The 23,204-nt window shown below is 49.5% G+C and overlaps 8 protein-coding genes across 8 annotated transcripts; 5 read left to right on the forward strand and 3 right to left on the reverse strand.

Annotated features, from left to right (window-relative positions):
• Positions 1-374: 374 nt before the first annotated feature.
• On the forward strand, positions 375-8,469 carry BU24DRAFT_349123 (beach-domain-containing protein; the record flags this gene model as incomplete). Its single annotated transcript, XM_033523590.1, has 6 exons — positions 375-2,892; positions 2,951-3,360; positions 3,407-3,875; positions 3,924-8,047; positions 8,107-8,277; positions 8,437-8,469. The coding sequence occupies 6 exons, from the start codon at positions 375-377 to the stop codon at positions 8,467-8,469; spliced, it is 7,725 nt and encodes a 2,574-aa protein (XP_033382860.1).
• A 740-nt stretch (positions 8,470-9,209) lies between these two features.
• On the forward strand, positions 9,210-10,687 carry BU24DRAFT_423448 (uncharacterized protein). The gene is made up of 3 exons (XM_033528255.1): positions 9,210-9,726; positions 9,779-10,020; positions 10,079-10,687. The coding sequence occupies exons 1-3, from the start codon at positions 9,312-9,314 to the stop codon at positions 10,409-10,411; spliced, it is 990 nt and encodes a 329-aa protein (XP_033382861.1). The 5' UTR covers positions 9,210-9,311; the 3' UTR covers positions 10,412-10,687.
• A 525-nt stretch (positions 10,688-11,212) lies between these two features.
• BU24DRAFT_423450 (uncharacterized protein) lies at positions 11,213-12,261 on the forward strand. Its single transcript, XM_033528256.1, has 2 exons — positions 11,213-11,863; positions 11,983-12,261. Exons 1-2 carry the CDS (start codon positions 11,233-11,235, stop codon positions 12,171-12,173), a joined length of 822 nt encoding a protein of 273 aa, XP_033382862.1. The 5' UTR covers positions 11,213-11,232; the 3' UTR covers positions 12,174-12,261.
• A 259-nt stretch (positions 12,262-12,520) lies between these two features.
• BU24DRAFT_493114 (acid protease) lies at positions 12,521-14,247 on the reverse strand. Its single transcript, XM_033533945.1, has 3 exons — positions 14,013-14,247; positions 12,907-13,966; positions 12,521-12,847 (listed from the first exon to the last, which is right to left on the reverse strand). The coding sequence occupies exons 1-3, from the start codon at positions 14,091-14,093 to the stop codon at positions 12,558-12,560; spliced, it is 1,431 nt and encodes a 476-aa protein (XP_033382863.1). The 5' UTR covers positions 14,094-14,247; the 3' UTR covers positions 12,521-12,557.
• A 216-nt stretch (positions 14,248-14,463) lies between these two features.
• BU24DRAFT_451542 (uncharacterized protein) lies at positions 14,464-15,621 on the forward strand. The gene is made up of 3 exons (XM_033531116.1): positions 14,464-14,815; positions 14,926-15,185; positions 15,271-15,621. The coding sequence occupies exons 1-3, from the start codon at positions 14,654-14,656 to the stop codon at positions 15,452-15,454; spliced, it is 606 nt and encodes a 201-aa protein (XP_033382864.1). The 5' UTR covers positions 14,464-14,653; the 3' UTR covers positions 15,455-15,621.
• A 614-nt stretch (positions 15,622-16,235) lies between these two features.
• On the reverse strand, positions 16,236-17,039 carry BU24DRAFT_451543 (uncharacterized protein; the record flags this gene model as incomplete). Its single annotated transcript, XM_033531117.1, has 3 exons — positions 16,236-16,721; positions 16,829-16,943; positions 16,996-17,039. 3 exons carry the CDS (start codon positions 17,037-17,039, stop codon positions 16,326-16,328), a joined length of 555 nt encoding a protein of 184 aa, XP_033382865.1. The 3' UTR covers positions 16,236-16,325.
• An 870-nt stretch (positions 17,040-17,909) lies between these two features.
• On the reverse strand, positions 17,910-18,753 carry BU24DRAFT_410264 (uncharacterized protein; the record flags this gene model as incomplete). The annotated part of the gene is made up of 3 exons (XM_033525980.1): positions 17,910-18,482; positions 18,594-18,657; positions 18,710-18,753. The coding sequence occupies 3 exons, from the start codon at positions 18,751-18,753 to the stop codon at positions 17,910-17,912; spliced, it is 681 nt and encodes a 226-aa protein (XP_033382866.1).
• Positions 18,754-20,748: 1,995 nt separating this feature from the next.
• Positions 20,749-22,984, forward strand: BU24DRAFT_482027 (alpha/beta-hydrolase; the record flags this gene model as incomplete). Its single annotated transcript, XM_033533217.1, has 3 exons — positions 20,749-20,860; positions 20,910-22,077; positions 22,126-22,984. The coding sequence occupies 3 exons, from the start codon at positions 20,749-20,751 to the stop codon at positions 22,982-22,984; spliced, it is 2,139 nt and encodes a 712-aa protein (XP_033382867.1).
• Positions 22,985-23,204: the final 220 nt, after the last annotated feature.

The following is a 23,204-nucleotide window of genomic DNA, read 5'->3' on the forward strand; positions in this document are numbered from 1 at the left end:
CCCCATCACAACGCCTCTCTAGTTATCTCCACTCTGACATTGACACCTCACGACTTATACCCCCCCATCCGACCTTCATTCGCATCCAAATGCCACTTTTCCCCTCCCGAGAGACATGATCGCGTTCTTCTCCCCGCAACACCTACCGCCGCCGCCGATTCCCACCTCTCCCCTCAGCGGTGGAGGCCTAGCTTGAACTGAACATGGCTGTACCAACCCGCCCACATAGGTCCTCCACCGCCGCCTCGAGGGGACCTCCTATGAACAACCAGATTGCCGAATTACGATCCCTCGCCGATGACCTCATAAAAGCTTCCGAGACCTCCCCTCCCACCCCCGAGCTCCTGCAGAACCAGAGCAACGCCCTCCGCCGCATGCGACAGCTTTTGATAGACTCCCACGAACAGACACAGACCAAGGATGCCTTCCGCTACGTCAAGGGCTTCGATGTCTTGCTCCTCACCCTCCGCTCCATCTCTGGCTTCTATAAGCCTGCCGACCTATCCCCACCCGACCGCATCGACTTCTTCGAGGTCATCAAGGCAACCCTAGACGTATTGTCGGACGCCCTAAGCGAACATGCCGGGAACAGGAGATTCTTTGCAAAGCGAGTGGAACAAGGCGGCTGGCTTGCATTGGAACAGGCACTTGGAAGTACCGGCATCTTTGGTGGCCAATCCAAAAGTACACGGGACGACGCTGGGCAGGAACAGCTATTTGGCTTACTGTTCGCCTTTGCTTTAGGAGAGGAGTCTATAACACGAATCTTCCGTGATATCGACAGGAAGGTGGAGCAGACACGGCAGAAGCAGGCCGACAATGAATCCGAGCAGCCAGGAAAGGCAGAAGGCGAGACTGATGATCAACAGACGGCGGGGACAATGGTGGAGAGCCCACGATCTGTATCCAGCGATGTGGACGGGGACGTGGAAGTGCTGCGGGAGCAAATCAAGGATATCTTCAGCGGGAATGAGGTTCTTCAAAATCCAGACATCATGCCAACCATATTGCATTTCTGGCTTGGTCTTTCCGGACAGGATGCTCCCGGGACCAAATCCAGGCCTTTGTCAATCTCAGTCCTGCTCGCTATACGGCAGATCGCTGCACTTTCCTCATACAATAAGGCGGCATTGCATTTGACGGGTACCTTGAGCATCGTCCTTCCACTGTTGTTTGACGACAAGTGCTCTCCGATAGAAGCTGGTCTTCTAAGACAGCTGGCCGATGATTTAGTCGAATACGGTATTAATCGACTTGAAGATGCCTATTATCTGTTTCGAAAGGCCGAAATATCTGCAACTGCAGCCGCGTTTCTTCTCCAAGGCATGGAAAGCTCTCGAGGTTCACCATTTATCCAATTCGACCTGTCTCTGCATGGCTTCAGTGCCATTGAGCTTCCCGAGCTCGGTCGTCCCTTTCCACCAGTCAGTCCTGGAAGCGGCTACACCTTCACCGCTTGGATTCGAGTGGACAAATATGACCCCAATTGTCACACTACGATATTCGGCGCCTATGATGATACACAGACTTGCTTTTTGATGGCATATCTGGAAAAGGATACACGATGTTTTATCCTTCAGACCTACATGGGTCACTCCTCCGGCATAGTACCTAGTGTTCGTTTCAAGAAAGCACCCCGGTTCGTCGAGGGGAGATGGTACCACATTGCTATCGTCCATCGACGGGCTAAAGCCATGGGCCTTGGTGCACATAAAGCTTCCCTCTATGTTGATGGTGAATTCACTGAGTCTATGAAGGCTCATTATCCCTCTCACCCGCCTGTTCTTGAAAGTAGCCATGAGAGCTTCGCATCCATCACCTCTAATAGTTCAAAACAGCATCATGTCCTTGCGTTCTTGGGAACTCCTCGCAACCTTGCACCACGTCTGGGACGAAACGTTCTTAGCTCAAAGCTCTCAATTGCATCTTTTCATCTTTTCGCGGAACCCTTATCGGACGAGCTAATTGCCGTGTATAATAAGCTCGGCTCACGGTATAGCGGGAACTTCCAAGATCGCCTTGGCTCGTTTCAAACATATCGCACATCAGCGGAATTACATGTGCAAAATGAAATGCTGCATCCTGGGAAGGAAGAGAGATCAGATATCGTCTCTGCCATACGGTCAAATGCGGGGCACTTACTACCAGAATCCAAGGTCTTGCTCAGCTTCTCCCCCACCTCGGTCATGGACGATGATGATAGGAACGCAATCGACGAGTCGCAATTGATCAAGTCCTTATCGAAAGAATCTGCAAAGACCTTGCATCGCTACACTCGAACATATGGGACTCCGATCATTATCAACGCAGCTGTTCCTTCAGTGAACGACGCACTTTCTCAACCTCGTGGATTCGGGCGATTGTCGGGCGACCCTGTTGTTGTAGTACCGCAATCCCTGGACGAGGCCATCTGGAGAATCGGTGGTTGCGCTGCCGTAGGGTTGCATCTTGTCCAAGCAGCACACAACTTGGACGATCTCCTACGCGCTGTCAAGATTCTACTCGAATCTGTTGAAGGAAATTGGCGCAATTGCGAGGCGATGGAGCAGAATAATGGCTTTGCCGTTCTTGCAGAAGTTCTTCGCCAGAAAGTCAATGCCGCTATGCCAGTGTTTGGAAAGTATGTGGAATATGAAACTTCGACCATGGAACGTGAATCTTTTCTACTACAGCTGTTGCAAGTCGTTTTACGCTTCGTAGGTTATGATGCGACGCACCCTGAAGAATCCCTCATTATCAATCCTTTAGCATATCGAGTTTTGCTTGTTGATCTCGAGATATGGCGTCAATCGACTTCCGTAGAAACGCAAGCGCTGTACTATAATCAATTTGTACACTTTGCGAAAGAAAGTAAACATCATCATTACAATGCCAAACGCTTTCATAGAATTAGTAAGTCGAAGATCTTATCATGCTCACTTCCGACTAGATCCTCTGACAATCGAGCTAGGAGTCGTGCGACGTTTAATGGATGCATTGAAAGCCGAGTCCTTTACAGCTCAGATATTTCCGCTGTTTCTCAAATCCTTCAAAACTCTCCTCGAAATTAACTTCAACGGCGAGAACTCTCGTTCGCTTTCTCTATTCATCACCTACGCACTGCAAGACAGTCGGTCGAGCTATGTGAAACGCACTTTACGACCGAAGGTGAGCGTTCGTCGCCTTCGAAGGGGCACACCACCAACGGGCACACCGGGTACAACTCCCCGCTCCGACAGCCCAGGGCAAGAGCCAGCCTTACCCTCTGGCTTGCCCCTAGCAGAGTTGGGCGTCTCGATCCTCCAAATGCTTGCCGACCTCCTGTGTGATCCTTCCAATTACAATGAGATCACGCGCTTCGCTAAGAACGTGACTGGAAAGGTATGTTAGTTCGAAAGCAATGTTTTCTTTTCTAATCTTGTGGTAGTGGCTGCTATATTTGCTTGCTGAACCCGATCAGCGTGTGGTCGTGCTTGGAGCCAAAATTCTTGCACGGCTGCTCGTTGCCAATGGACCTCTTTACGTAAAGAAGTTTGCAGAGAGGACCGGAGGATTCGTTCTCATGAAAAACAGATTGAGACATTGGTGGAACACACCAGGAATTTGGACAATATGCTTTGCTATCCTGTTCGACCGGGATGTTGCTACTATCGACTTTGAGCGCAACTTCGATGCCTTCAATCTTGGGGATATCTTTTCAACGCAAACAAGACTTCGCATAGTCTATCCAGATATCTTCCCTGTGATTGTTGCTATGCTCGACACGGGCTTGCGTGCGATAGTTCGAGATCCGGCCAAGTCTGAGAACGAACCACCAAAATCGGAGAACGGTGAAGCGCCAGTAACACGGGGTAGGCGGCGAACAATGTCGTTGAAGGATAAACAACCACCCCAAGGTAAGCCACCCTGTTTACTCATGAATTACAGAATCCTAATTTTTTTAGATCCTTGGAAGTCTCAATCAGAGCGTTTGAACGACTATGCCATTGTTCTCAATGCAGCGGTCCAATTTTTAGCGGAGCTTCACTCAAGATCGGAAGTGTTTCGCGATTATGCAGCTACATCGAACTATGTCCAAGAGCTTCTATTTGTTCTCTACCCCGTCATAGTAACTTCGGACAGCGTCAGCGCTGAGACCGAGTTGATGTCGCGCGGCTCCGCTCTGACATTCGAGGGCCAGGATGTAGTCATACAGCCGTTGTCGAAGGCGAACATTCAGCAAGCGCCTGTTGTACGGACGACCAACGTCAATATTTCGCCATCTCCGGACGCTAGCAGAGTCATCCCCTTCCGTAGAGCATCCTCTTTCGTCCTCGTCTCGGCCGATAAGTCGGGTAGCCCCCAACGACCAAACCTGAACCCGGTGGCTTCATCAAATAATGGGTCGTCAGTTGTTGTCAAGGTCGGCAGCACCGTAGTAGAAGCGGTGGTAGAGGTGGTCCTTGGTGTTTTCCAAGATCAACTGTTCTATCGTAAAGATTTCCCGGGCCTCGGACTCTTTTTGAAGACACCACCCGGATTCCAAGAGCACCAAGCGTATTTCGAGTCCTACCTACTGCGACAGACTGTATCTTCGGTCAAAAATACCCTGCAATTGAACCAAGAGTTACTCAAGGAGCCACGTGTTTTGACGAATCTCTCCCGATTCGTTACACACCTGTCCGAAGCAGTTTTCGAAGGATGGTTTCTAGGTGGCTCGGACCCACTGCTCGACTTTGCGGGCTTCCTGCTCGAATATCTGGAACGCCCAGATATTTCCACGATCAAGTCCGTACGATTATGCTCTCAAGCTGTCGGCATGATACGTGGAGTCTTCCTTCGAGTCGTTTTGCTACGCTTAGCGGAAGCAGACAATTCTGATGGAGGGACCAAAACCATCGATATAATTAAGAAGATGGTGTATTGGCAACCGATCATTCTCTCAACGGAAAATACGGAAGGGCTGTTCCTTCGGCTCATCTGCTATCTTTTGTACACCAAACTGTCATCCACCCAGGAAGCTGTTCGATTGGCAGCCGCCAATTTTTGGCGTCTTCTCTTGGTTCAGAAACCTGAGGATACCTCTGCAATCCTTAGCCGAGCTCTTCAAACCGACAAACAAGACCTCTACGATGGCTTCCACAAGCTGATGGAGCTAGACAACGAGACGTTCTTGGCTTGGTTTGATAAGAATAGTGCAGAGCTGGACAGTTTCTTTTACGGAACCATGACCAGGACATGGGAGGATTTCATAAATGACCAGAACAGGAAAACTGAAGACATGTCCCAGAAGAGGATCGCAAAACGCCGCGAGAAGTTGAAGCAATGGCAGGCAGAGGAGAACAGCTCTGAGCGCACATGGACCAGCCATGAAACTGCAACCAATCATTGGAGGTCAAACATCCATGCTTCTGAACGCATCAAACACCAGCGGTTGGTGCAGGATCATCAAGATAATACAACGTTCCTGACAAGCGTGATTGCTAAGCTCGAACGCAAAATCAGGGGCCCCTGTGCATTGTTCGAGGAGAGCCCTCCAACTAAATGGCGGTTGGACGAGACTGAGGGACGCGACCGGCGCCGTATGCGTACCATTGCCGACAGCAATAGCCGTGATCACAATTATCAACCAAAGCGCAAAGAGACTGACCCAGCGTCAAAGCTGAAGCTCGATGCGGCGATTCCTACAATATCGACACCCGAGGTGGTTGGAATCGCTCCTATTCGAAGTCAGTCCGATATGACGGTTAACAAGGACACAACCAAGGAGGATAACTCTGATTCTGACCTCGAGGACGATTTCGAAATGGTCGAAGCCATGTACGAGGACGAAGACGGCTTCGAGGACAAGAATCGAAAAGTCATGAGAAGTTTGAATCGCGGCGATCAGGTTCAATACGTATGCAATATTTCCCGTGTCGTGGGTCTAGAGGCCGTCGAGGGTCTTCTCATTGTAGGCAAGGATTGCCTATATCTCCTAGATGACTTCTTCCAACGCTCGGATGGCGAGATTGTGAGGGTCTGGCAGGCCCCACTCGACGAGAGGGATCCGTATGTCCAGGTCATCGCAGGAAACAAAGCAGCCTCCAATCGTCGCCCTCCAGCACGGGACCAAGACGACACAGCACGCCACTGGAGGTGGAGCGAAGTAATCAGTATCTCCAAGCGACGCTTTCTGCACCGCGATGTCGCCATCGAGATATTCTTCGACGATGGTCGAAGCTATCTTCTAACGGCCATGTCTGCCCCGGTCCGTAACGATATACACCAGCGTCTCATATCACGTACGCCACATGTGATCAAGCCCGAGTTGGGCAACGCAGAGAATTCCTGGCGTCTCGACTCCTTGCGCAATACAGAGGAGATTCCGCAGACACTGGGATCGCGATTCGCGTCCGCCTTCAGCTCTGTTTCGTCACATCCAGTAACACGGAAATGGGTCAAGGGAGAGATATCGAACTTCCACTATCTCATGTTTGTGAACACGCTGGCTGGCCGAACTTTCAATGATCTCACGCAATACCCGGTCTTCCCTTGGGTGATTGCAAAATACGATCAGATCGAGAAAGGCAAACAAGTTGGAAGCTTGCACTTGGATCTCGAGAACCCAAAAACTTTCCGTGATCTTACACGACCCATGGGAGCCCAAAATCCAACGGCGGATAACGTCCTTCGTGACCGATACTCTTCTCTTGCGGAGATGGGCCCTGGTGCCGACCCGGCCTTCCACTATGGAACTCACTACTCGTCTGCGATGACTGTCGCGTCGTACCTCATCCGATTACAACCATTCAGCGCAGCTTATCTTGCCATTCAAGGTGGCAGTTTCGATCATACAGATCGCATGTTCCACTCCATCGCCAGAACCTGGGAATCGGTCTCCAATCCGATAACTGCAGACGTGCGCGAGCTGACGCCGGAGTTCTTCTACCTTCCAGAATTCCTGAACAACGTCAATGGCTACAATTTCGGCTTCCGGTCTGGCGGTGAGACGATTGACAGTGTCGAGTTGCCAAAATGGGCCCATGGTGATCCCACGGTCTTTATTTCCAAACAGCGTGAGGCATTAGAAAGCCCGTATGTAAGCCGCAATCTTCATCACTGGATTGACTTGATTTTCGGCTACAAACAACGTGGAGAGGCCGCCTTGGAAGCCCTCAATGTCTTCCAGCACTGTACTTACCCCGGCGCTATCGACCTCGACGGCATCAAGGATGAGGAGCTGCGCATCCGGAACATCGCCATGATTAACAATTTCGGGCAAACCCCGACTCAAGTGTTCCAACGCCCTCATCCCCAGAAGGAAGAGACCGCTGGCAAGCCAAAGAAACTAGATACTATAGCAGAGTCGTTACATCGGGTACCGGGCATGTTGCTCGAGGCAAATGACCGTGTATCATCGCTGGCATACATCGCCAAGAGTGACCGATTGCTTTGTTCAGCGCCGTTCCGCCACAACATTCCCCCATTGTACGACCGCTACATGGAATGGGGCTTTACGGATGGCTCTGTAAGGTTTTATGCGTCCGATTCGAAGAAGCTGGTTGGCCTGTTTGAACATCTTCATTCCGGACAGCTCACCACATCAATTTTCGTGGATGGCCGGACTCTCATCACAGCCGGCACAGACTGCGTCTTGGAGATTTGGAACGTCGTCAAAGGCGAACGGGGCATGGTCGAGCTGCAGAATCTAGCTGCTCTCTTCGGCCACAAGAGTCCAGTCATCACACTCGCGGCATCGCGTGCTTTCTCTGCATTCCTTTCTGCTTCCCAAGATGGGCGTGTCTTCTTATGGGATCTCAACCGTAATGAGTTCGTACGCGAGCTTGATCTCGGTACTAGACAGAAGAAGAATCCGGTCTCAATCCAATCCGCAAGAATCAATAACGTTACGGGTCACATTGTTCTTGCATGTGGACCGCGACTTCTTGTCCTTACCCTCAACGGCAAACTCCTGCTCGACAAAGATATATGCGATGGGGAGGATGATGCAGACAACATTACTGCCGTAGCTGTCTATGAAGGAGTTGCAAACGAATGGTGCGAGCGCGAACTCATCTTCACCGGTCACCGCAGAGGCGTCGTAAAGGTAATCATCTTTCTACTACTACTATTTCGACACAAAAGACTAACACGGGTAATCTATAGATCTTCCACCTCTTTACCTCCCCGCAAACAGGCGCCTGGGAACTTGGGCTCATCAAGGTCCTCAACCACATCGATTCCTCGCATGAGGGTGGCGCTAACTACGCTGCTCCCATCACGTGCATACTCCCCATGCCACAGAACGTGTATACGGGAGATGAGGACGGTAGAGTCGTAAGTTTCACCTCTCTTCCACTTCCTGAAGTTCTTTCTTTCCGTTCCATGGCGTCTTTTCTATAGCGGTTTCTTTTTATCTCGTGTTATTTTTCTATGGATCTCAGTGCTTTGGACGTTTGAGTGAGTGACTATGCTGACATGATGTGATGCTTTTAGTATGAGTGGGATTGTGTGCAACGTACTGGTTGATTGATGATGCAATGCATGGACGGGGCTACACATGAGATTGCACTGCGAATGAAGAACATAACAGCTAGGCGTGACGCATTGTAGATGCTGGTCTTTCTTGAATGGAAAAGGATAGAAAAGAGAATCGGGGGAGTGTAAGGGCGTGAGAGTTATTTTCACATTGAAAATCTGCGAATAGAAGGAAAATGGGACGGCGAAGGTGGATGGTTTTACTTTACTTTACGGAGCACTGCATGATAGAGACGCATAGTACCCTTCTGGAGAGGAATGAAATGGTGAAATGGTGAAAGATCTGGACTTGCAAAAATCGAATACTGCCTTTTCCTGGACTTTGACTTGGTATGACACTCTTTGAAGATGCGAAGTTATCGACCATGACTTCGTTATACTGCTATACTGTCTGTCCATGTCCTTTCCCAAGGTCGAGACACCCTTTCCGCTTGATGAGACAAGGACCCCTGCCGCATCTCGCATCTCGCATCTGCCCCGTGGTCTCGGTTCTGGCCCCCAAACCCAACAACTCAGCATCCACTCTACCCCAAGGCTTAACACAGCACATTATTCGTAGTAACTAGGTACATGAACATATTACATTTAGGTTACACTGCCCACCAGCCCCGCCTGCACATCTGTGTCCTGCCTGATGCTATGTCTTTAACGCGCTGACTACATTCTATTTTCTTTTTCAGCTTTCCTACTTTTCCCTCGAAGGAACTATCTGTTACTATGGTGTATTCTCGTTTGTGATCGGGAAGAGAAATCCATTGCTTTCTCTATCCCATAACCACGCCCACCACCAACCAAGCAAGAGGAGGAGCAAAAAAAAAAAAAGAGCACCAACAATGCGATGGCTCTCATCGCAGGAAAAGCCTCCAGCATCAACCTCCATTGACGTCGAACAAGGCACGACCACTGCGATGCCTACGCCCAAACCCCAAGCCCCCCGAGGCTTCCCCTCCCTCTCGACATTCATGTCCCACAACGCGCAGTGCGAGTCCTTCATCTTCAAGCGCTTCGACCGGCTCGCAGCCCGGAACCTCTTGTACATGCAATCCGAGCTCGCGGCGCTCGAGGCCCGGCTCGACGAGCTGGACGCCGAGGACGCGCTCGATCCGAGAGGGTCGGAGGCGAAGAGGAGTGCGCGGATGTGGGAGGAGTTTGAGAGGCTCGGTGGCGGTAGTGATGGGGATGGGAGTCCGAGGATGAGGGAGAGGTGGGAGGTCGTTATGAAGATCAGGTCTACGCTTCGTGAATACCGTACGTCTCTATCCTCCCCTACCATCCCCTTACTACTTCTCACACCACATAGACGAAACTCTCCTCCTCCAATCCCGCATCGCGGCCCTCGAGCCCCCCTCCGCACAGGTCCTCGAAGGCTTCAACGCCGAATTCGGCGCCACGCCCGCGAACCGCAGCTTGCTAGGCGCAAGCAAGAACATCTACGACGCGGAAGACGAGGACAAAGTGCGCGATCTCGCGCAGCTGTACTCCACCGAGCGGCGGGACCCCGTGAGCGCGTTTCTAGTCAAGTACATGTTACGCTGGCTACACGTACGCACTTTCCCCCTCCCCTCTTCACCGCCCTATCAAAGCTGACCAACTCAAACAGAAGAAACCCGAAGCATCATCGCAATCCGTAGCCCACAGCCGCCTAACGTACGTCCACACGCCTCGCCTCGACGCCCTCGTCGAACTCTTCTACGCCATCCTGAGCGTGTCGCTGCTGCTCGGTGCGATATTGGGGTTGTATTTTGTGCATAGTCCTGCGTGGCGGATCGTGGTCATCGCGCTGTTTACGCTGGTGTTCGCGGCGTCTGCTGCGTTTTTGAGCGATGGGAGGAGGTTGGCGGTGTTTGGGGCCAGCGCGGCGTATGCGGCGGTGTTGGTGGTGTTTGTTAGTGGGGAGATGGATGGGGCGGTCAGTGGAGGGGGGAGAGGGTAGCGATTGGTATCTGTTTGTGATGGTAATGCTTTGGGCTTTCTTTTGGGCAGAGGGAGTTGGGTCAGGAGTTATTGTCGTCAATCTTTGGGGGTTGGGGGACTGGAATCCTGGAGAATTGGAGTTCGGGGGACCCGGTGGAGGATGAAATGACATATGGAGAAATCTATACAAAGGAATGGAGATACGCAACGGCATGATATGGCACGGTAGGATATGGTATGGCAAATTATTAGAATATCTGGTTGATATCAAAAACGAAGTTTACGGCCTTTGTCGAGTCTCACTCCATGAATGTAATGGGTGCCAAAATCATTTACCTACCTACTTAACTTGCACCTTGAAAAAAGAATGAATTAATGCAGCATAGCGAGATACAGTACGATCCACTGCTTCTCTTTGCTGTCTGCCGTACCTAAAGTTTAACACTCGTTGTATTGCTTAATGCTGGGTTGACATGCGTTGCGTGATGATTGGCTGGTGGGCTAACCTCCATAACCGCCGCTTCACGAGTCACAGCAACAACAACAATTAGTCACGAGGAGGGCAGAACGATATGCGAATCTTGGGGGCCGAAATGGCGGGATGGGAGGAGTATGTGAAACAATTGATGAGTCTAGCCAGGCCCCTGCCCTGCCATGTGCTGTGCTGATTGCCATGTGCTGATTGCCATGGACGCATTCACACAATTACTTCTCGCCTACACAGCGGAAGTTTCTTTCCCGTATTATCCGCCTTGCTCCGATCATTTATTGATTAGTAGTATACCACGAGCTGAGAACAGGCGCCCCAGGTGTAGGGGAGGGGATACAGAGAGAGCGAGAATGGGGGCCATTTTCCAACATGCGCTAACATGTAACTCGTGCTGTGCCTCAATCAATGTCTTGACCCGGTCTCCTACTACTGTACCACGGTATGTACCTGAGCGGCACGGTACAGCGCCGGGTTCTAAGAAAAGTAACACACCAACACAAACTGAAAAAGAGATAGAGAGGGGAACACGAAATGCAGCCTTGCTGATTCATACGATATCGTTTGATAAATCAAGTATTTGGGTCGTCCGACGACATTCGTGCAGCTCAACACCACCTAAATTAATTCAACATCACATTTTCATACTCAACCTCAACCCACACGCAGGAAACCCAACAATCAACCACTGCCTGCCTCTCCCCACATCATCAATGTCGGTCGACATCACCACAATGTCCCAACCCACCGGCCTCGGGCTAGGAAAAGACGTCCTATCCGCCCCCGTCGTCACCATCATCGAGCAAAAAGACGACACCCCAGAAGACATAGACCTCGACACCACACCTCCACCCACCAGACGCAACGCGAGTCCCAGTCCCTCGAGGGCGAAGAGACCGCGTCCCGTCGCGAGTCCGCCGCTATGGGACATGAACGACCGGAGCTTCGAGGACGTGCGACGGCCGCCTTTGCGGAAGAGACCTGGTGAGTCAGATCTGCGTTGCTTCGATGATGCTTGATATTGCTTGTTTAGATCCTTGCTCTGAGTGTGTTAAATTTAACGCATGCATGTCGGACACGGTGATGCTGACTATGATACGCAGGTCCCCCGCCAGCTCCCACCGCGGCGGAGATCCTCGAGGCGAAAGAGGGGCAGCTTATGGAGGAGGAGGCGGCGATGAGGAAGGAGCTTAAGGGGAGGCTTTCGGGTGCGGAGGTCGAGCTGAAGCTTAAGGAGATCTTTGGGGAGAGGTGGAAGGCTTTGCAGGATGAGGCGGAGGGGGTGGGAAGATAGGATCTTTTGAGGACGGGGGGAAAGTGTGGAATGTAGTGCGAGGGTGAAAGGAATAAAAACGCAATATAGAAGGTTAATGAGATTCAACAAAAATGGTTTCAATCATTGTTCAAGTGTAAGAGACTTAAGGTCATCGTGTGCGGTAGGTGGTGTACTTCGTCTAAAATGAATTGATTGTAGGTGTAAGGAGATAGAATATCATCAGCGCTAGGAAAGATCGAATAGTCTTTGGTGAAGCGCGTGAGAGAAGGAGCTGACCTTTAACATAGTTTTGAAAATATTTGCATTTAACACAGGTAGCTCAGGACTTGAAGTTCAATAATTAAATATCTAATAATATATGCGTGGTATCAATAAACATAATCTAATTACACGTAACTCTCATCAAGCCCGACGACATACTTCTTCCACTCCCTGCACCGGATTATACGGCCCTTGCCCTTGGTGCCTCTTCACGTCATCAAAGGAGTACAGCTTGGGCTTCACTTTTTTCATGGCCACCTGGTCAGCTAGGCCCAATGCAACTTCGCCCTGAGGGAGATCGTAAAGGACGATGAGGCGGCGAAGGAACGTCACGCCCAGGATGTGGCGATCGTTGCGGTCCACGGGTCGCATCTGGCCCTGGAAGCCATTGGTAATTGCACGGGACTCGGCAGAGGGGAAGGCGTTGATTGCTGGAGGAGACTAGGTCAGTAACTGTATGGAGTATCTGTAGTTGACGATGAATTCTTACCGTGTGTAGTGCATTTTCCCTTCTTCAGCCATGGTGACTTTCTATCGTCGATCTCTTCCTGGGTCACCTCGCGGATCAGGTCCTTCAGAGGGACCGGGACTTTTAGTTTGCCGATCTGGAAGTCCACGGTCTCCTCCAAGTCCAACCGCTTACAATCAAAAACGGCGTATACACGAACGCTGTTTTCGTGGATCTCGTTGGGGCCGATCTGGTCGACTAAAGTTTTGAAGATGTCGATGGGCACGAACGAACTGTACGTCCCGGTGTCGAGCAGAACTGGCAACGAATCCTTGCAATTGTAAAATGTGTCTTTTCCCTTGTACTTGATTCCGTCAAGTTGTATCACGATTTCCGTTGGTACCTTGAGGGACGCACCATTCAGCAACGGGAAGGTCGTCAGGGCTCCCTTGTAGTAATTCGTAACGTATCCACCGAAGAAGATCTTGCCCTCGAAGTCGTCATGGTCCTTGGTCTCCTCGAACCACATGCTAAATGCATTGGAAGACGTGATCGCATTGTTCTCGAGAACATACGGTAGAGTCCAGTACTTCTGTTGGTTCTGAACCTGCTGGTTCCTGATGAAGCTCAGTCCCACGACGCCGGTGGGGGCGTTGTTCCCCTGGAACTTGGCCTCTGGCTCGAAGCCCCATGCGGCCATCATGGTGACCCCTTCCAGGGTCTCCTCCTTCCCGAAGAAGAGGTCTTCCTCCAAAAATGCCCCCGTGACTTTGGAGTTGTCGTCATATTCGATCGTCACTCCACCCTTCTTCTTCAAGCTATTCAAGCTCGTGCAGAGCTGCTTGTCTACGGCGTCTTTGACTGGACATTTGCACCACTTCCGCGAATCGATCCAGAAATCGCTGCTCCCCGTGTCGATGGATATCTTCATTCCAGCAGTGGGTTGCCCGCATGGTGCAGGGAACAGCAGGTCGGTAAAGTACGGCAGACCCCGACCAGAAAATGGATGCAATATGACATCTTTACTAATGTCCTGTCTTTTTATTCTCTTGACAAGTTGTTGGTCATCTGACACGACGGGTGGTGCTTGACGAGATGTGCGCTGTTCAATGAGTATATTACTTCAATGTATATAGTGGGTAACTTACATTTCTTGAGAATGCAAGCGCTTGGAGAGTGAAGACGCCCACCCATATCAAAATTCTCATCAAGGGTGTGGATGAAGCCATTCTGGCAAGTCGTGCCAGGAAACGAACTGAATTGAGAGGTCGACGATGATGTCCATAAAAAGAAGATACTACAGTCGGAGAATCTATACCTAGATATGCAACACAAAATGTATCAGGGAGATGACCTACAGAAGTACTGTTTGTTCGAGGGGAGGTAGTACAACGCAAGAATGCCTCTAAAAGTTTGCGGCCCCCAAATGCCCATCGCCCTGAATCATCAACTGCGCCCCATCATCCCAGCACGCGAGCCACCACAATATCCAATAAGCCTTACCTCGCCTCTTACGTGGTGTCCATGCTTTTAACACTGGCAAGGGTTCAGCGGCTCGGTCCTTCCTGTTAGCTATTAGATTCGTCTAGGGCTGACACAGAGGATTCGAGCATTAAATTAGACTCCCAAGCATGCAACAAGGATTATAGCAAAAAGGTCCCATCGTAGCTTGTATAACGAGCCTGGCCATATATCGCCCTTCCAGCTCTTTCTGACGTTTCAGTGCTCCGTTTATATATCTTTTTGTCCCTCATTTTGGCCGGTGCGAAAGTATCGCCATTCTTCAAAGATGGCTCCAAAGAAGGATCTCGCTAAGCGCTTTCCCTTCCTCCCATTGTATTTCGTTCGCGCGGCCCAACTCGCATCGTCGCTCGTCGTTTTCTTCATTCTATGGTACTTCCTTTGGGTCCTCCGCAAAGATGGCGCCCCGATACCATGGACGTTCATTCTTGTATGTTGCTGTGCTCTCGAGAACCCTCCCCTCCACATAGTCAAAATAAGCATATCCCACGCCGCAATCGCCACGAGATCAAACCCCAGAAACTGACATGCACCCCACAGCTCCTCTCCATCTCAGCGACCACAATCACGGCCCTCTGGATAACCTCAATGCACCACTTCTTCTCGAACTGGCACCCCCACCTCAACACCTGGCTGAACGGCGCGCTCTTCGCGTGCTGGGCCGCCGGTTTCTCTTCCTTCGCGTGGTGGAGTCGCGGGACGTTGACGCATGCATGCGATAAGCTCAATTGGGGTAGCCAGATGGGTGTGAATATATGCCGATGCTATAAGACGCTTTTCAGTTTTGCTCTGATAGCTCTGTAAGTTCGCCGTCCTTGTCCACGACATTGTACTCGAGGACAGACTCGAGTTGTTTCTAAGCACGCGGCACTGACGAAAAGACAGAGTGAGTACAATAGTAGCCGTAGGGCTCGACAGCTACGCGCTCTACCAGCGCAGGCAGTACGAAAAGGTGCAGCCGACGCTTCTTCCGCCACCGGCGCCGTACGCTTCCGACGGCATGGCTTTGCTTGATGAGTCGCTGAGGGGGTCTGATGGGAGGAGTCGGAAAGCGGGAGGACTGAAGTAAAGGTCGGGGTGTTTATTGATTTGGTGGTTTGCGAGGAGGAACGGGGGCTAGGCTATGGTGTAGTTTATAATGGTCTGCTTCTGAAAAACGTTTTAGAAATGATGTTATGTTATGAATGGTCTGGTAGTGGAATGCTATTAGCTGTATACAACGATAGATGACTCTGCTGAGCTCTCTCCACCCATTATGTTCGCCATCACTTCGCAGCCAAATGATGAGTAGGTAAGCTATGGCTCGGTGCGTTATGAAGATATCTGGAGGATGGTTATTAAAGGGTTTATCGAGGCTACAGTGATGCCGTGATCTTTGTATGCTCTCAATTGTGAGGTCATGTATCAAATGGCTTGGAGGGAGCAGCTGGGTGGCGCGTACAAGCTTTATGTTGCGTGAGATTGGGAGAGGGCACTGCAAGGGTCAGCTCCATAGACGCACAGAGAAGACACCAAACACGCCAATCAGAATTGGGGTCACTGGACAATATTGCATCATATTTTATATTGAAGGAGAAGTGAAAGTGGTGTATATTAATTACATGACGGAATTTCTATCTGTCCTTGAAGTGACCTTGCCAAGTGAAAAGTGGCAAAGTAAAGGTGATAAAACCGCTTGAACCATACTAGAAAAACTCCATCAATTAATCCACCAAGGAAATGTGACCTTTCAATCGATTTGACATTTGAATCAGTCGAAGTAAGGTAAGGATTCGCCATTAATTCCCGGCCTGAAGTTCCTCTGCTTTTTGCTCGAGGACCTTGACGGCAAAGTCAGGGTTGCAGTGGAGGACTTTTCGAATCTCAGGCTTCCGGATCAGCTCGTCGAGATGAGTGGCGATGGTTCGTGAGATAGCATCCAGAAACTTGTCCTCGTGCAGTCACTCCATGAAGAGCTGCACGACGGTCTCAACGAAGGAGTCCGAATCCCAAAACATCTTGCAGGCAGATTCGAACTTCTTGATGATTGTGTCTTCGAAACCAGGAATCTGCAACTTCTCCGCGAGTTGATAGAGAACCAGATGCATGAGAAGCTCTTTCTCGGAGTGAATGTTGACCCAGGGATGGTTGACGGGTTTCGGGTCTCCGTGCTCTTTGGGCTTGCTGCTGTCCGGGTCCTCGACGAATCCCTTCAGCTGGGCAAGCAGTTCGGACGCGCCAGGCTTGTAGTCGCCGACGTATATGAATTCCAGAGCCTTGTAGACGAGCTCGCTACCCATGTATGCCCCGAGGTTGATCTCGTACGAGGCGCTGGAGACGTGGTCGGAAGAGTCGTTCTTGAAGCGGGTATCTGATGTTAGAGAACTGGAATGTTTGGGGGCTTGTGGGAATTTGGCAGAAGGAAAGTCTTGACAGGCAAAGAGACAGACAATATGTTACTTACGTCGATGATCTTCCGGAAGTACTCTGACTTCCCGTACAGTATGACCTTGTGCGCGCGAGTCATTCCTGACCCGCAACGCACCGTCACGTCGGAGAGTTCTCCGGTGGAGAACAGTCTGTAGTTCATCAGTGACTTCTGAGCTATCAGTGAAGAGTGGAGATGCTTACCTCGCATAGACCTTGTTCGGGTCGCCGTCGTGTGTGGAAGCCATCAGTGCAACGGTGGAGGTGATGTGAAGTGGGGAGAAGAAAAGAGAGAGGAGAGAAGAGTGAGAGAAGAAGAAAACCCAACAACAAGGTCACATGACACAGGAAAGCACGGAAAAAGGTTTAGACGCGTCGCAGGTGAAGGTATTGTGTCATTTGTTTACCTAGCCTTGGCCACTTAGTGCGTTGAAGTGAAGGAATCGGTCGCGCTGGGAAGTTTTGTTTTTGTTGGGAGAGGGACAGGGTTTGCGGTGAAAATTTCCTTCCGCTCTCATGAAGAAGTATATAAAAGTAGGGAAAAGATTATCTCTTAACTTGTTTTGAACGAAATTGACATTGTATTCATGGAATCGTTGTATAGATTTGAAGGGGGGATCAAGTGGCACATACGATTTCCTTTCCGAGGCATGTCCATGGGATGACTCAACGTGAGAGACACATCGACGTATCCATCATGAGCATTTCGCATAAACTCCTCTACTATGGGTTCCAAATGCAATAGACTCGTTGCATAGAAGAGAAGGTATACAGTTGCTACGTCTTGGATCATCACGTTGCTCACGTCCGTCTGCTGCCGGAGCCACCATACGCCTTAGAAGATAGATTCACGGGCACTGAGAAGCATGAGCATCCTTACGGACGTGATCACATTGAAATTTGAATGATATGGAGGTGGAGAAATTTCAGTTGCATATTTGAATTCTATGCATTATCGAAGTGACACTATTACATACGAAGTGACTAGGTGAAGGAGACGAACTAACTCCTAGAAAGGATTTATCGATTCTTGTACCTAGAAAACATTCAATTCCATTTAAGCCATGTTCCGGCTCACTGAAAGTGGGAATTGGATATGTTGCTTGGAGATCATGCGATCAGCTTTCAGCGGTGCTCATTTCTGCATCCTCTTTGACTTTCCGCATCTCCTTCTCCATCTGTTCAAGGACGAGGAATGCATACCTTGGAATATCCCTGAGAATTGTACGGATTTTGTCTTTGTGGATTAACTCAAAATGCGCTGCAATCGTCTTTATGATGATGTCTGTGACCTCGTCATTAAGGCAAACTTCTGTCAAGGTATCCGCAGCGGTCTTAAGGAAAGACTCCGTGTCCCAGTATATAGCACAGGCCGATTCCAGCTTCTGCAAGATTCGTTCCTGGAGATTGGAAACCCATAGATTTTCTGCGAAAAAGTAAAACATGGCGTGCATCCACAGGTCCGCTTCAGAATGACAGTCGGAATTTGACCAACGCATGAACTTGGCATTGACATCCGCATCCGATGCGTCTTTCACCTGAGGCAGAAATCCGGACTTTCCAAAGTTGTAATCTCCAAGGTAAATGAACTCCAGGATCTTGTGTATGAACTGAACATCTATGTCGTATCCGAAGGTAACCGAATACGGATTTAAAAGCAATTCATTCAACCTTATCTCGGAAAGATTTTCCTAATACCGAGTAATGTCAGCATACAGGCAGTTGTGTGTAGAATGGATGGAACACACAGTTATTCATCTGCTGAAGTAACTTTCCCTTGATAGCAAGATGAGTCTGTGCACCTCAATCGGATCATCATCCTCATAAGAAATGGAAATGTCGGATAGATCTCCGGTGGAGAGCAAGCTGTATAACGTCAACGTCTTCTGAGTCGCCAGAAAATAGTGGACAAGCTCACCGTGCATAGAACTTTTGCACATCGCGGTCCTGCGTGAAAGCCATGAGTACGACTTAAGCTATTGGCGCGGTGGTGGTTGTTGTAGGTAGGAGGAAAAGGTACGAAGAGAAGGGAGCCCACTCTCTATATCATCTCAGTGCGATAAGAGTAAGCTGCGGATGAGACAGATGGGGGGTGAGTGAAGGCGGTGTGTTGTTTGTTTAGATTCGCCACCTCGGCGTGGTGAAGGTGCAGAAAAGGCCCCGACGTTGGGGACTATCACGTGAGTCTGTGAACGAGGAAAAGAAGCGGGCTCTCAACTGCTCCAAGTAACGTTGATGTTGTGTAGGGAGACTACGCATGCTGCTCTTGATGGCTTTAGAATTGTGTGAGAACTTAGTACCTGAAAGTGCTGATGACCTCACTGGCTGTTGAGAAGGGCGGTGTGTGTATAGTGAGAGCCAGTGAACTAGAAACGCCCTTAGGGCAATCGCACTTGTTGGATTGTAAGGCGCACTTTTTGATATTTTGTCATTCTTTAGGCTGTTTGGCAAGAAAATTACTTGAGCCTTTCCCAAGGACACCATGCATCGCCACCTACTACTCAAATGAAAGTGCGGGTACATAGGTTTCAAATACCTGATGCGATGCAGCACGTGCCATGGCATCAGATGGCTAACGAAGACATCTGCAGCGAGGATGAAGCCAGTGAGAAAAGGTTCATGAGTGTTAAGATTCTCAAGTGTGCTTTCATCGGAGAACAGTGCTCATATTAGACAGAATGGACACCATGCTTCCGACTTGAAACATATCGGGCCTCTTTCGCGGTACCTACGAATCGCATGAAACGCCGCACTAAGGATTCGTAGGTGGGATGTTCAGGATACCCGACACTCTGAGCGAAGAAGCCACTACAACAGTATTTCCAGAAACGCAGGCTAAATACAATGAGATGAGGGAATAACTGGAGTGGGAACGCGACACTCAAAAAGGTGTTACGTATGAATGTACCGACAGAAGAAACTGGAGTGGACGTACTAAGAGGCATCCGAGAGACCCTGAGATGTCATACCAGAACGAAATCAATCGCACCAAGAAAATCAAGGATCATATAGCGAAGGCGCTATGAGGCAATTAAAGGCCACAGACAATGAGGTTTTCGAAGGCTACCTCGAAGACGGGTTGATTTATCTTCGAGACATGTCGCGACCAGGACTCGAACACAAAGAGCCCCGAGGTATTTTTTCGATGTCTACTCTCACCACACTATATACGGCCAGTCTTTAATCGAATCCATGCAACAACACCTCGCATTCAATCCTCTTTGTTGAAATCGTCAAATCATAGGTGCAAGTTGGATTGGCAAACACAGTGGTGACCGAATCTAGTCGACTGAGGATTGCTCGTAATATCTTCCGTGGGCGAGGCAGAAGGAGTGCCGTTAAAATAGCGAGGCAGATTTACTCTTGCATGAACACCATAGATCTCGCAACAAGATTCCTAGAGAGGTATTGAAAAACGGAAAACGAGCAACTTCATAAGCTAATGTATGTTCGCATTACTGAATCATTCAAGACTAACTAGCTATGGAACTAATTTCGCTAGTGTTCGTTTTATGGTAGTAAGTTATAGGAAGAAAAGAAGGCAGTTGGATGTCTGAACAATAAATGTCATGGTGGAAAGTGGGGTTGCAATCTATTCATCCGGATCCTCTGGTTTGTTCCCGATCATTTTTGCAACACTGCCTTGGTCGGTAGTGGTGGATTTCTAGGCGATTCTTCAAACCTCCTTCCACTTTCTACTACAATGTGCCGTATTTCATATTAACGGTACCTTGTTTCTTCATTCTTGCTTTACAAATTGGTGCTGTGTAGCTACGGCGCATAAGGCTGATATCAACCAGGATAAGAAAAGTAGTATGTATATCTTCTAAGCTTCTTTTGCTTTAGAGTGCATACGAGAGACGATTGGTTGCCGTGCGATCCTTTCAGTCGCTAGGCGTTTTACAAATAAGATATAAATGTGACATCTCTGTGCAGTAGAGAGCATCAACGCCCAAAATGTACTTCCATTCACTTGTACTCACAGCTCTATGCTTATCAGTCTTCAGTTCTGCTTTGGAGCAGAGGACTGATGTTGACTTGACTATTCTGACGGATAATGATTTACATGGTAAGAGTTTGCTTCCCGATCCAAAAAAGCGGTTCTGATGCATGCACAGGGAACAAGACTCAGCGACTGGGTGCCGCAATTTTGATTGGCACTATAGGGACTTACGAAGATGCCGTATATATATGCGAAGGCCTTCACGAGAAGCTTTGGTCGCCTGCTCTAGGTGGGTTCCAAGCTGGCCTGAACAACTCTCTGTCCTACGAAGCGTATCTCAAGGACAAGAACAACTCCGAAAGCGTCTACTGGATCCAGCGTACCACGAACTCGACTTCATGCTCGACTATATCAACCAACGGCACTGTACAAGAGAGCTCTTGCAGTCAGCTATTGCCAGCGCTCTGCACTCAGTCTGCACCCATGGCGTACCCAGCATGGGCCGATACGTCTCCAAACTACCGTGTCTCACAAAGGGTTGGAGAGCAAACATTGACCGGCTTTAGAGACTTTCATACATTTCGCTTTCACGGTGTCCGCTTCGCGGAACCTCCGAAGAGATTCGAATTCTCTACAATGTATGAAGGGTATGGACATGCTGACGCCCTGGAGTACGGAAACGATTGCGTTCAAGCACCGATGCCATACCTCGGTACCATGAGCGAGGACTGCCTTTTCATGAACATTTGGACGCCGTACCTGCCTTCAACCTTGACCCAAAAAGTGGCCAAGAAGAAACTGAAGCCCGTCATGTTCTGGATATATGGTGGTGGGAACGTCGAAGGCTCTGGCACTGACCCTGAAAAGGAGGGTGGCCAGCTATCGTCGCGCGGCGGTGTCGTCGTGGTCGAGTTTAGTTATAGGCTGGGAGCTCTGGGGTGGATGTCGTTCGACGATGGGGTTCATAATGGGAACTACGGGGTCTCAGACATGCTGAATGCTCTCAAGTGGACACACAAATATATCAGTGCTTTTGGTGGGGACCCCGATCGCATCACCATCTTCGGGGAATCGGCTGGTGCGTTAGGTGTACGTACGCTATTGACGTCTCCGTTGTCAAGAGATCTAGTCTTCGGGGCAATCATGCAGAGTTTTCCGGCTGGAATACTTGATAATGGAAGATATGGAGGATGGTCGAACTTTTCCGAACCACTACGATGTTATGAGAGGTTTACGAAGACCATCGTCAATGACAGCGGGTGTGGCAATGTTACAGACGAGGTTGCCTGCATGAGGGAAGCCGATCCGTATAAGTGGGTTGAACCAGGACAAAGGCAATCGCAGTGAGTATGCTCGAGTATATGATTTGAAGTCCTTCTAAAATTGCTCAGCTTACCGACTCGAGATGGTGTAATCATTCCATACACCGGGCTGCCTGTATCGGGACCACTTGCGACCCCTCGAAAGACAAGATTGGCCGTTGGCACAACACGAGATGAGGCTGCAGGTTCTATACCAGACAATCTTCCGTTGAATTTCACGCAGCAAATGGCTCTCCTGGGTACCGTATTGGACATAAATCTGGTCTTTCTAGCGAGCGATCCTTCATTCAATCCAGAACTAGGTCCTGGGTGGGCCGACATTTCGAACGAGGAAAAGTCAGGTCGGCTTTTTAATGCAACCCAGCGTATCATCACCGATGGCTCATTCACATGCCTTGCAACGGCAACCGCGTATTCCGCAGCTAGAAATAATGTCTTCGAATCTGTGTATCAGTTCAGTTTCAACAGAACGTACGTTGCACCTTCAGAAGCGACACTTGAGAAGCAAGAACTTTGTGGTAGATTTAAGCCCAAACCCGATTCTGAGGAGTACTATAAATGCCATGCTGCCGAAAACCCTGTTGTGCTTGGGAATGTGGGGTTTCTGGGCTGGCCCGATCGAGACGGGACCGATATCAGTTATTCGCGACTAATTGTTGATTATTGGAGTTCATTCGCTCGAACAGGTGAGATGAGAATCGATATGGAGTACTTAAGAGCGAGAGGCTTCCACTCTACCGAGAAACAACTCTCCGATGCTGGGTCGTGGGACACGGTGAATGCAAACCCTGGTCGAGGCCATAGAATTATGAATCTTCAATGGTCCGGGCAAGCAGTGTCGGAGTGGTCGGAGGAACAAGCAAACGCATGTAGAAAGCTCGGGTTTCCTCAAGACTATTATGAGAGTGTTGACTATCTGGCAAAGTAGTTTGTCTGATGCTAGCTTCAAATAAACAATAAAACCAGGGGCGGTCGCGTTCATTTTCTACGCAGATTTGATGACCCTAAGGTTAGGAAAAACTCAGTAAAATAAACGACGCTGAATGATCAGATATACTGTGCATCATCTTATCCCACTACTGCTATTTGAACTCTCATAATTTAAATTCTCATCATATCAAGGGCATCTTTCGTTTATGCTGTCAATA

Source organism: Aaosphaeria arxii (assembly GCF_010015735.1).
Source record: "Aaosphaeria arxii CBS 175.79 unplaced genomic scaffold BU24scaffold_5, whole genome shotgun sequence".
Taxonomy (NCBI): domain Eukaryota; kingdom Fungi; phylum Ascomycota; class Dothideomycetes; order Pleosporales; genus Aaosphaeria; species Aaosphaeria arxii.

Bases quoted from the DNA above. Each gene is read 5' to 3' on its own strand.
- BU24DRAFT_423448 (XM_033528255.1), top strand. From the start codon at position 9,312: ATGCGATGGCTCTCATCGCAGGAAAAGCCTCCAGCATCAACCTCCATT. The intron at 9,727-9,778 runs GTACGTCTCTAT...CACACCACATAG, and splicing joins GTCTACGCTTCGTGAATACC to ACGAAACTCTCCTCCTCCAA. The intron at 10,021-10,078 runs GTACGCACTTTC...CAACTCAAACAG, and splicing joins ACATGTTACGCTGGCTACAC to AAGAAACCCGAAGCATCATC.
- BU24DRAFT_423450 (XM_033528256.1), top strand. From the start codon at position 11,233: ATGGGGGCCATTTTCCAACATGCGCTAACATGTAACTCGTGCTGTGCC. The intron at 11,864-11,982 runs GTGAGTCAGATC...TATGATACGCAG, and splicing joins GCCTTTGCGGAAGAGACCTG to GTCCCCCGCCAGCTCCCACC.
- BU24DRAFT_493114 (XM_033533945.1), bottom strand. From the start codon at position 14,093: ATGGCTTCATCCACACCCTTGATGAGAATTTTGATATGGGTGGGCGTC. The intron at 13,967-14,012 runs GTAAGTTACCCA...CTCATTGAACAG, and splicing joins CGCTTGCATTCTCAAGAAAT to CGCACATCTCGTCAAGCACC. The intron at 12,848-12,906 runs GTAAGAATTCAT...AGTCTCCTCCAG, and splicing joins GGGAAAATGCACTACACACG to CAATCAACGCCTTCCCCTCT.
- BU24DRAFT_451542 (XM_033531116.1), top strand. From the start codon at position 14,654: ATGGCTCCAAAGAAGGATCTCGCTAAGCGCTTTCCCTTCCTCCCATTG. The intron at 14,816-14,925 runs GTATGTTGCTGT...TGCACCCCACAG, and splicing joins TACCATGGACGTTCATTCTT to CTCCTCTCCATCTCAGCGAC. The intron at 15,186-15,270 runs GTAAGTTCGCCG...ACGAAAAGACAG, and splicing joins AGTTTTGCTCTGATAGCTCT to AGTGAGTACAATAGTAGCCG.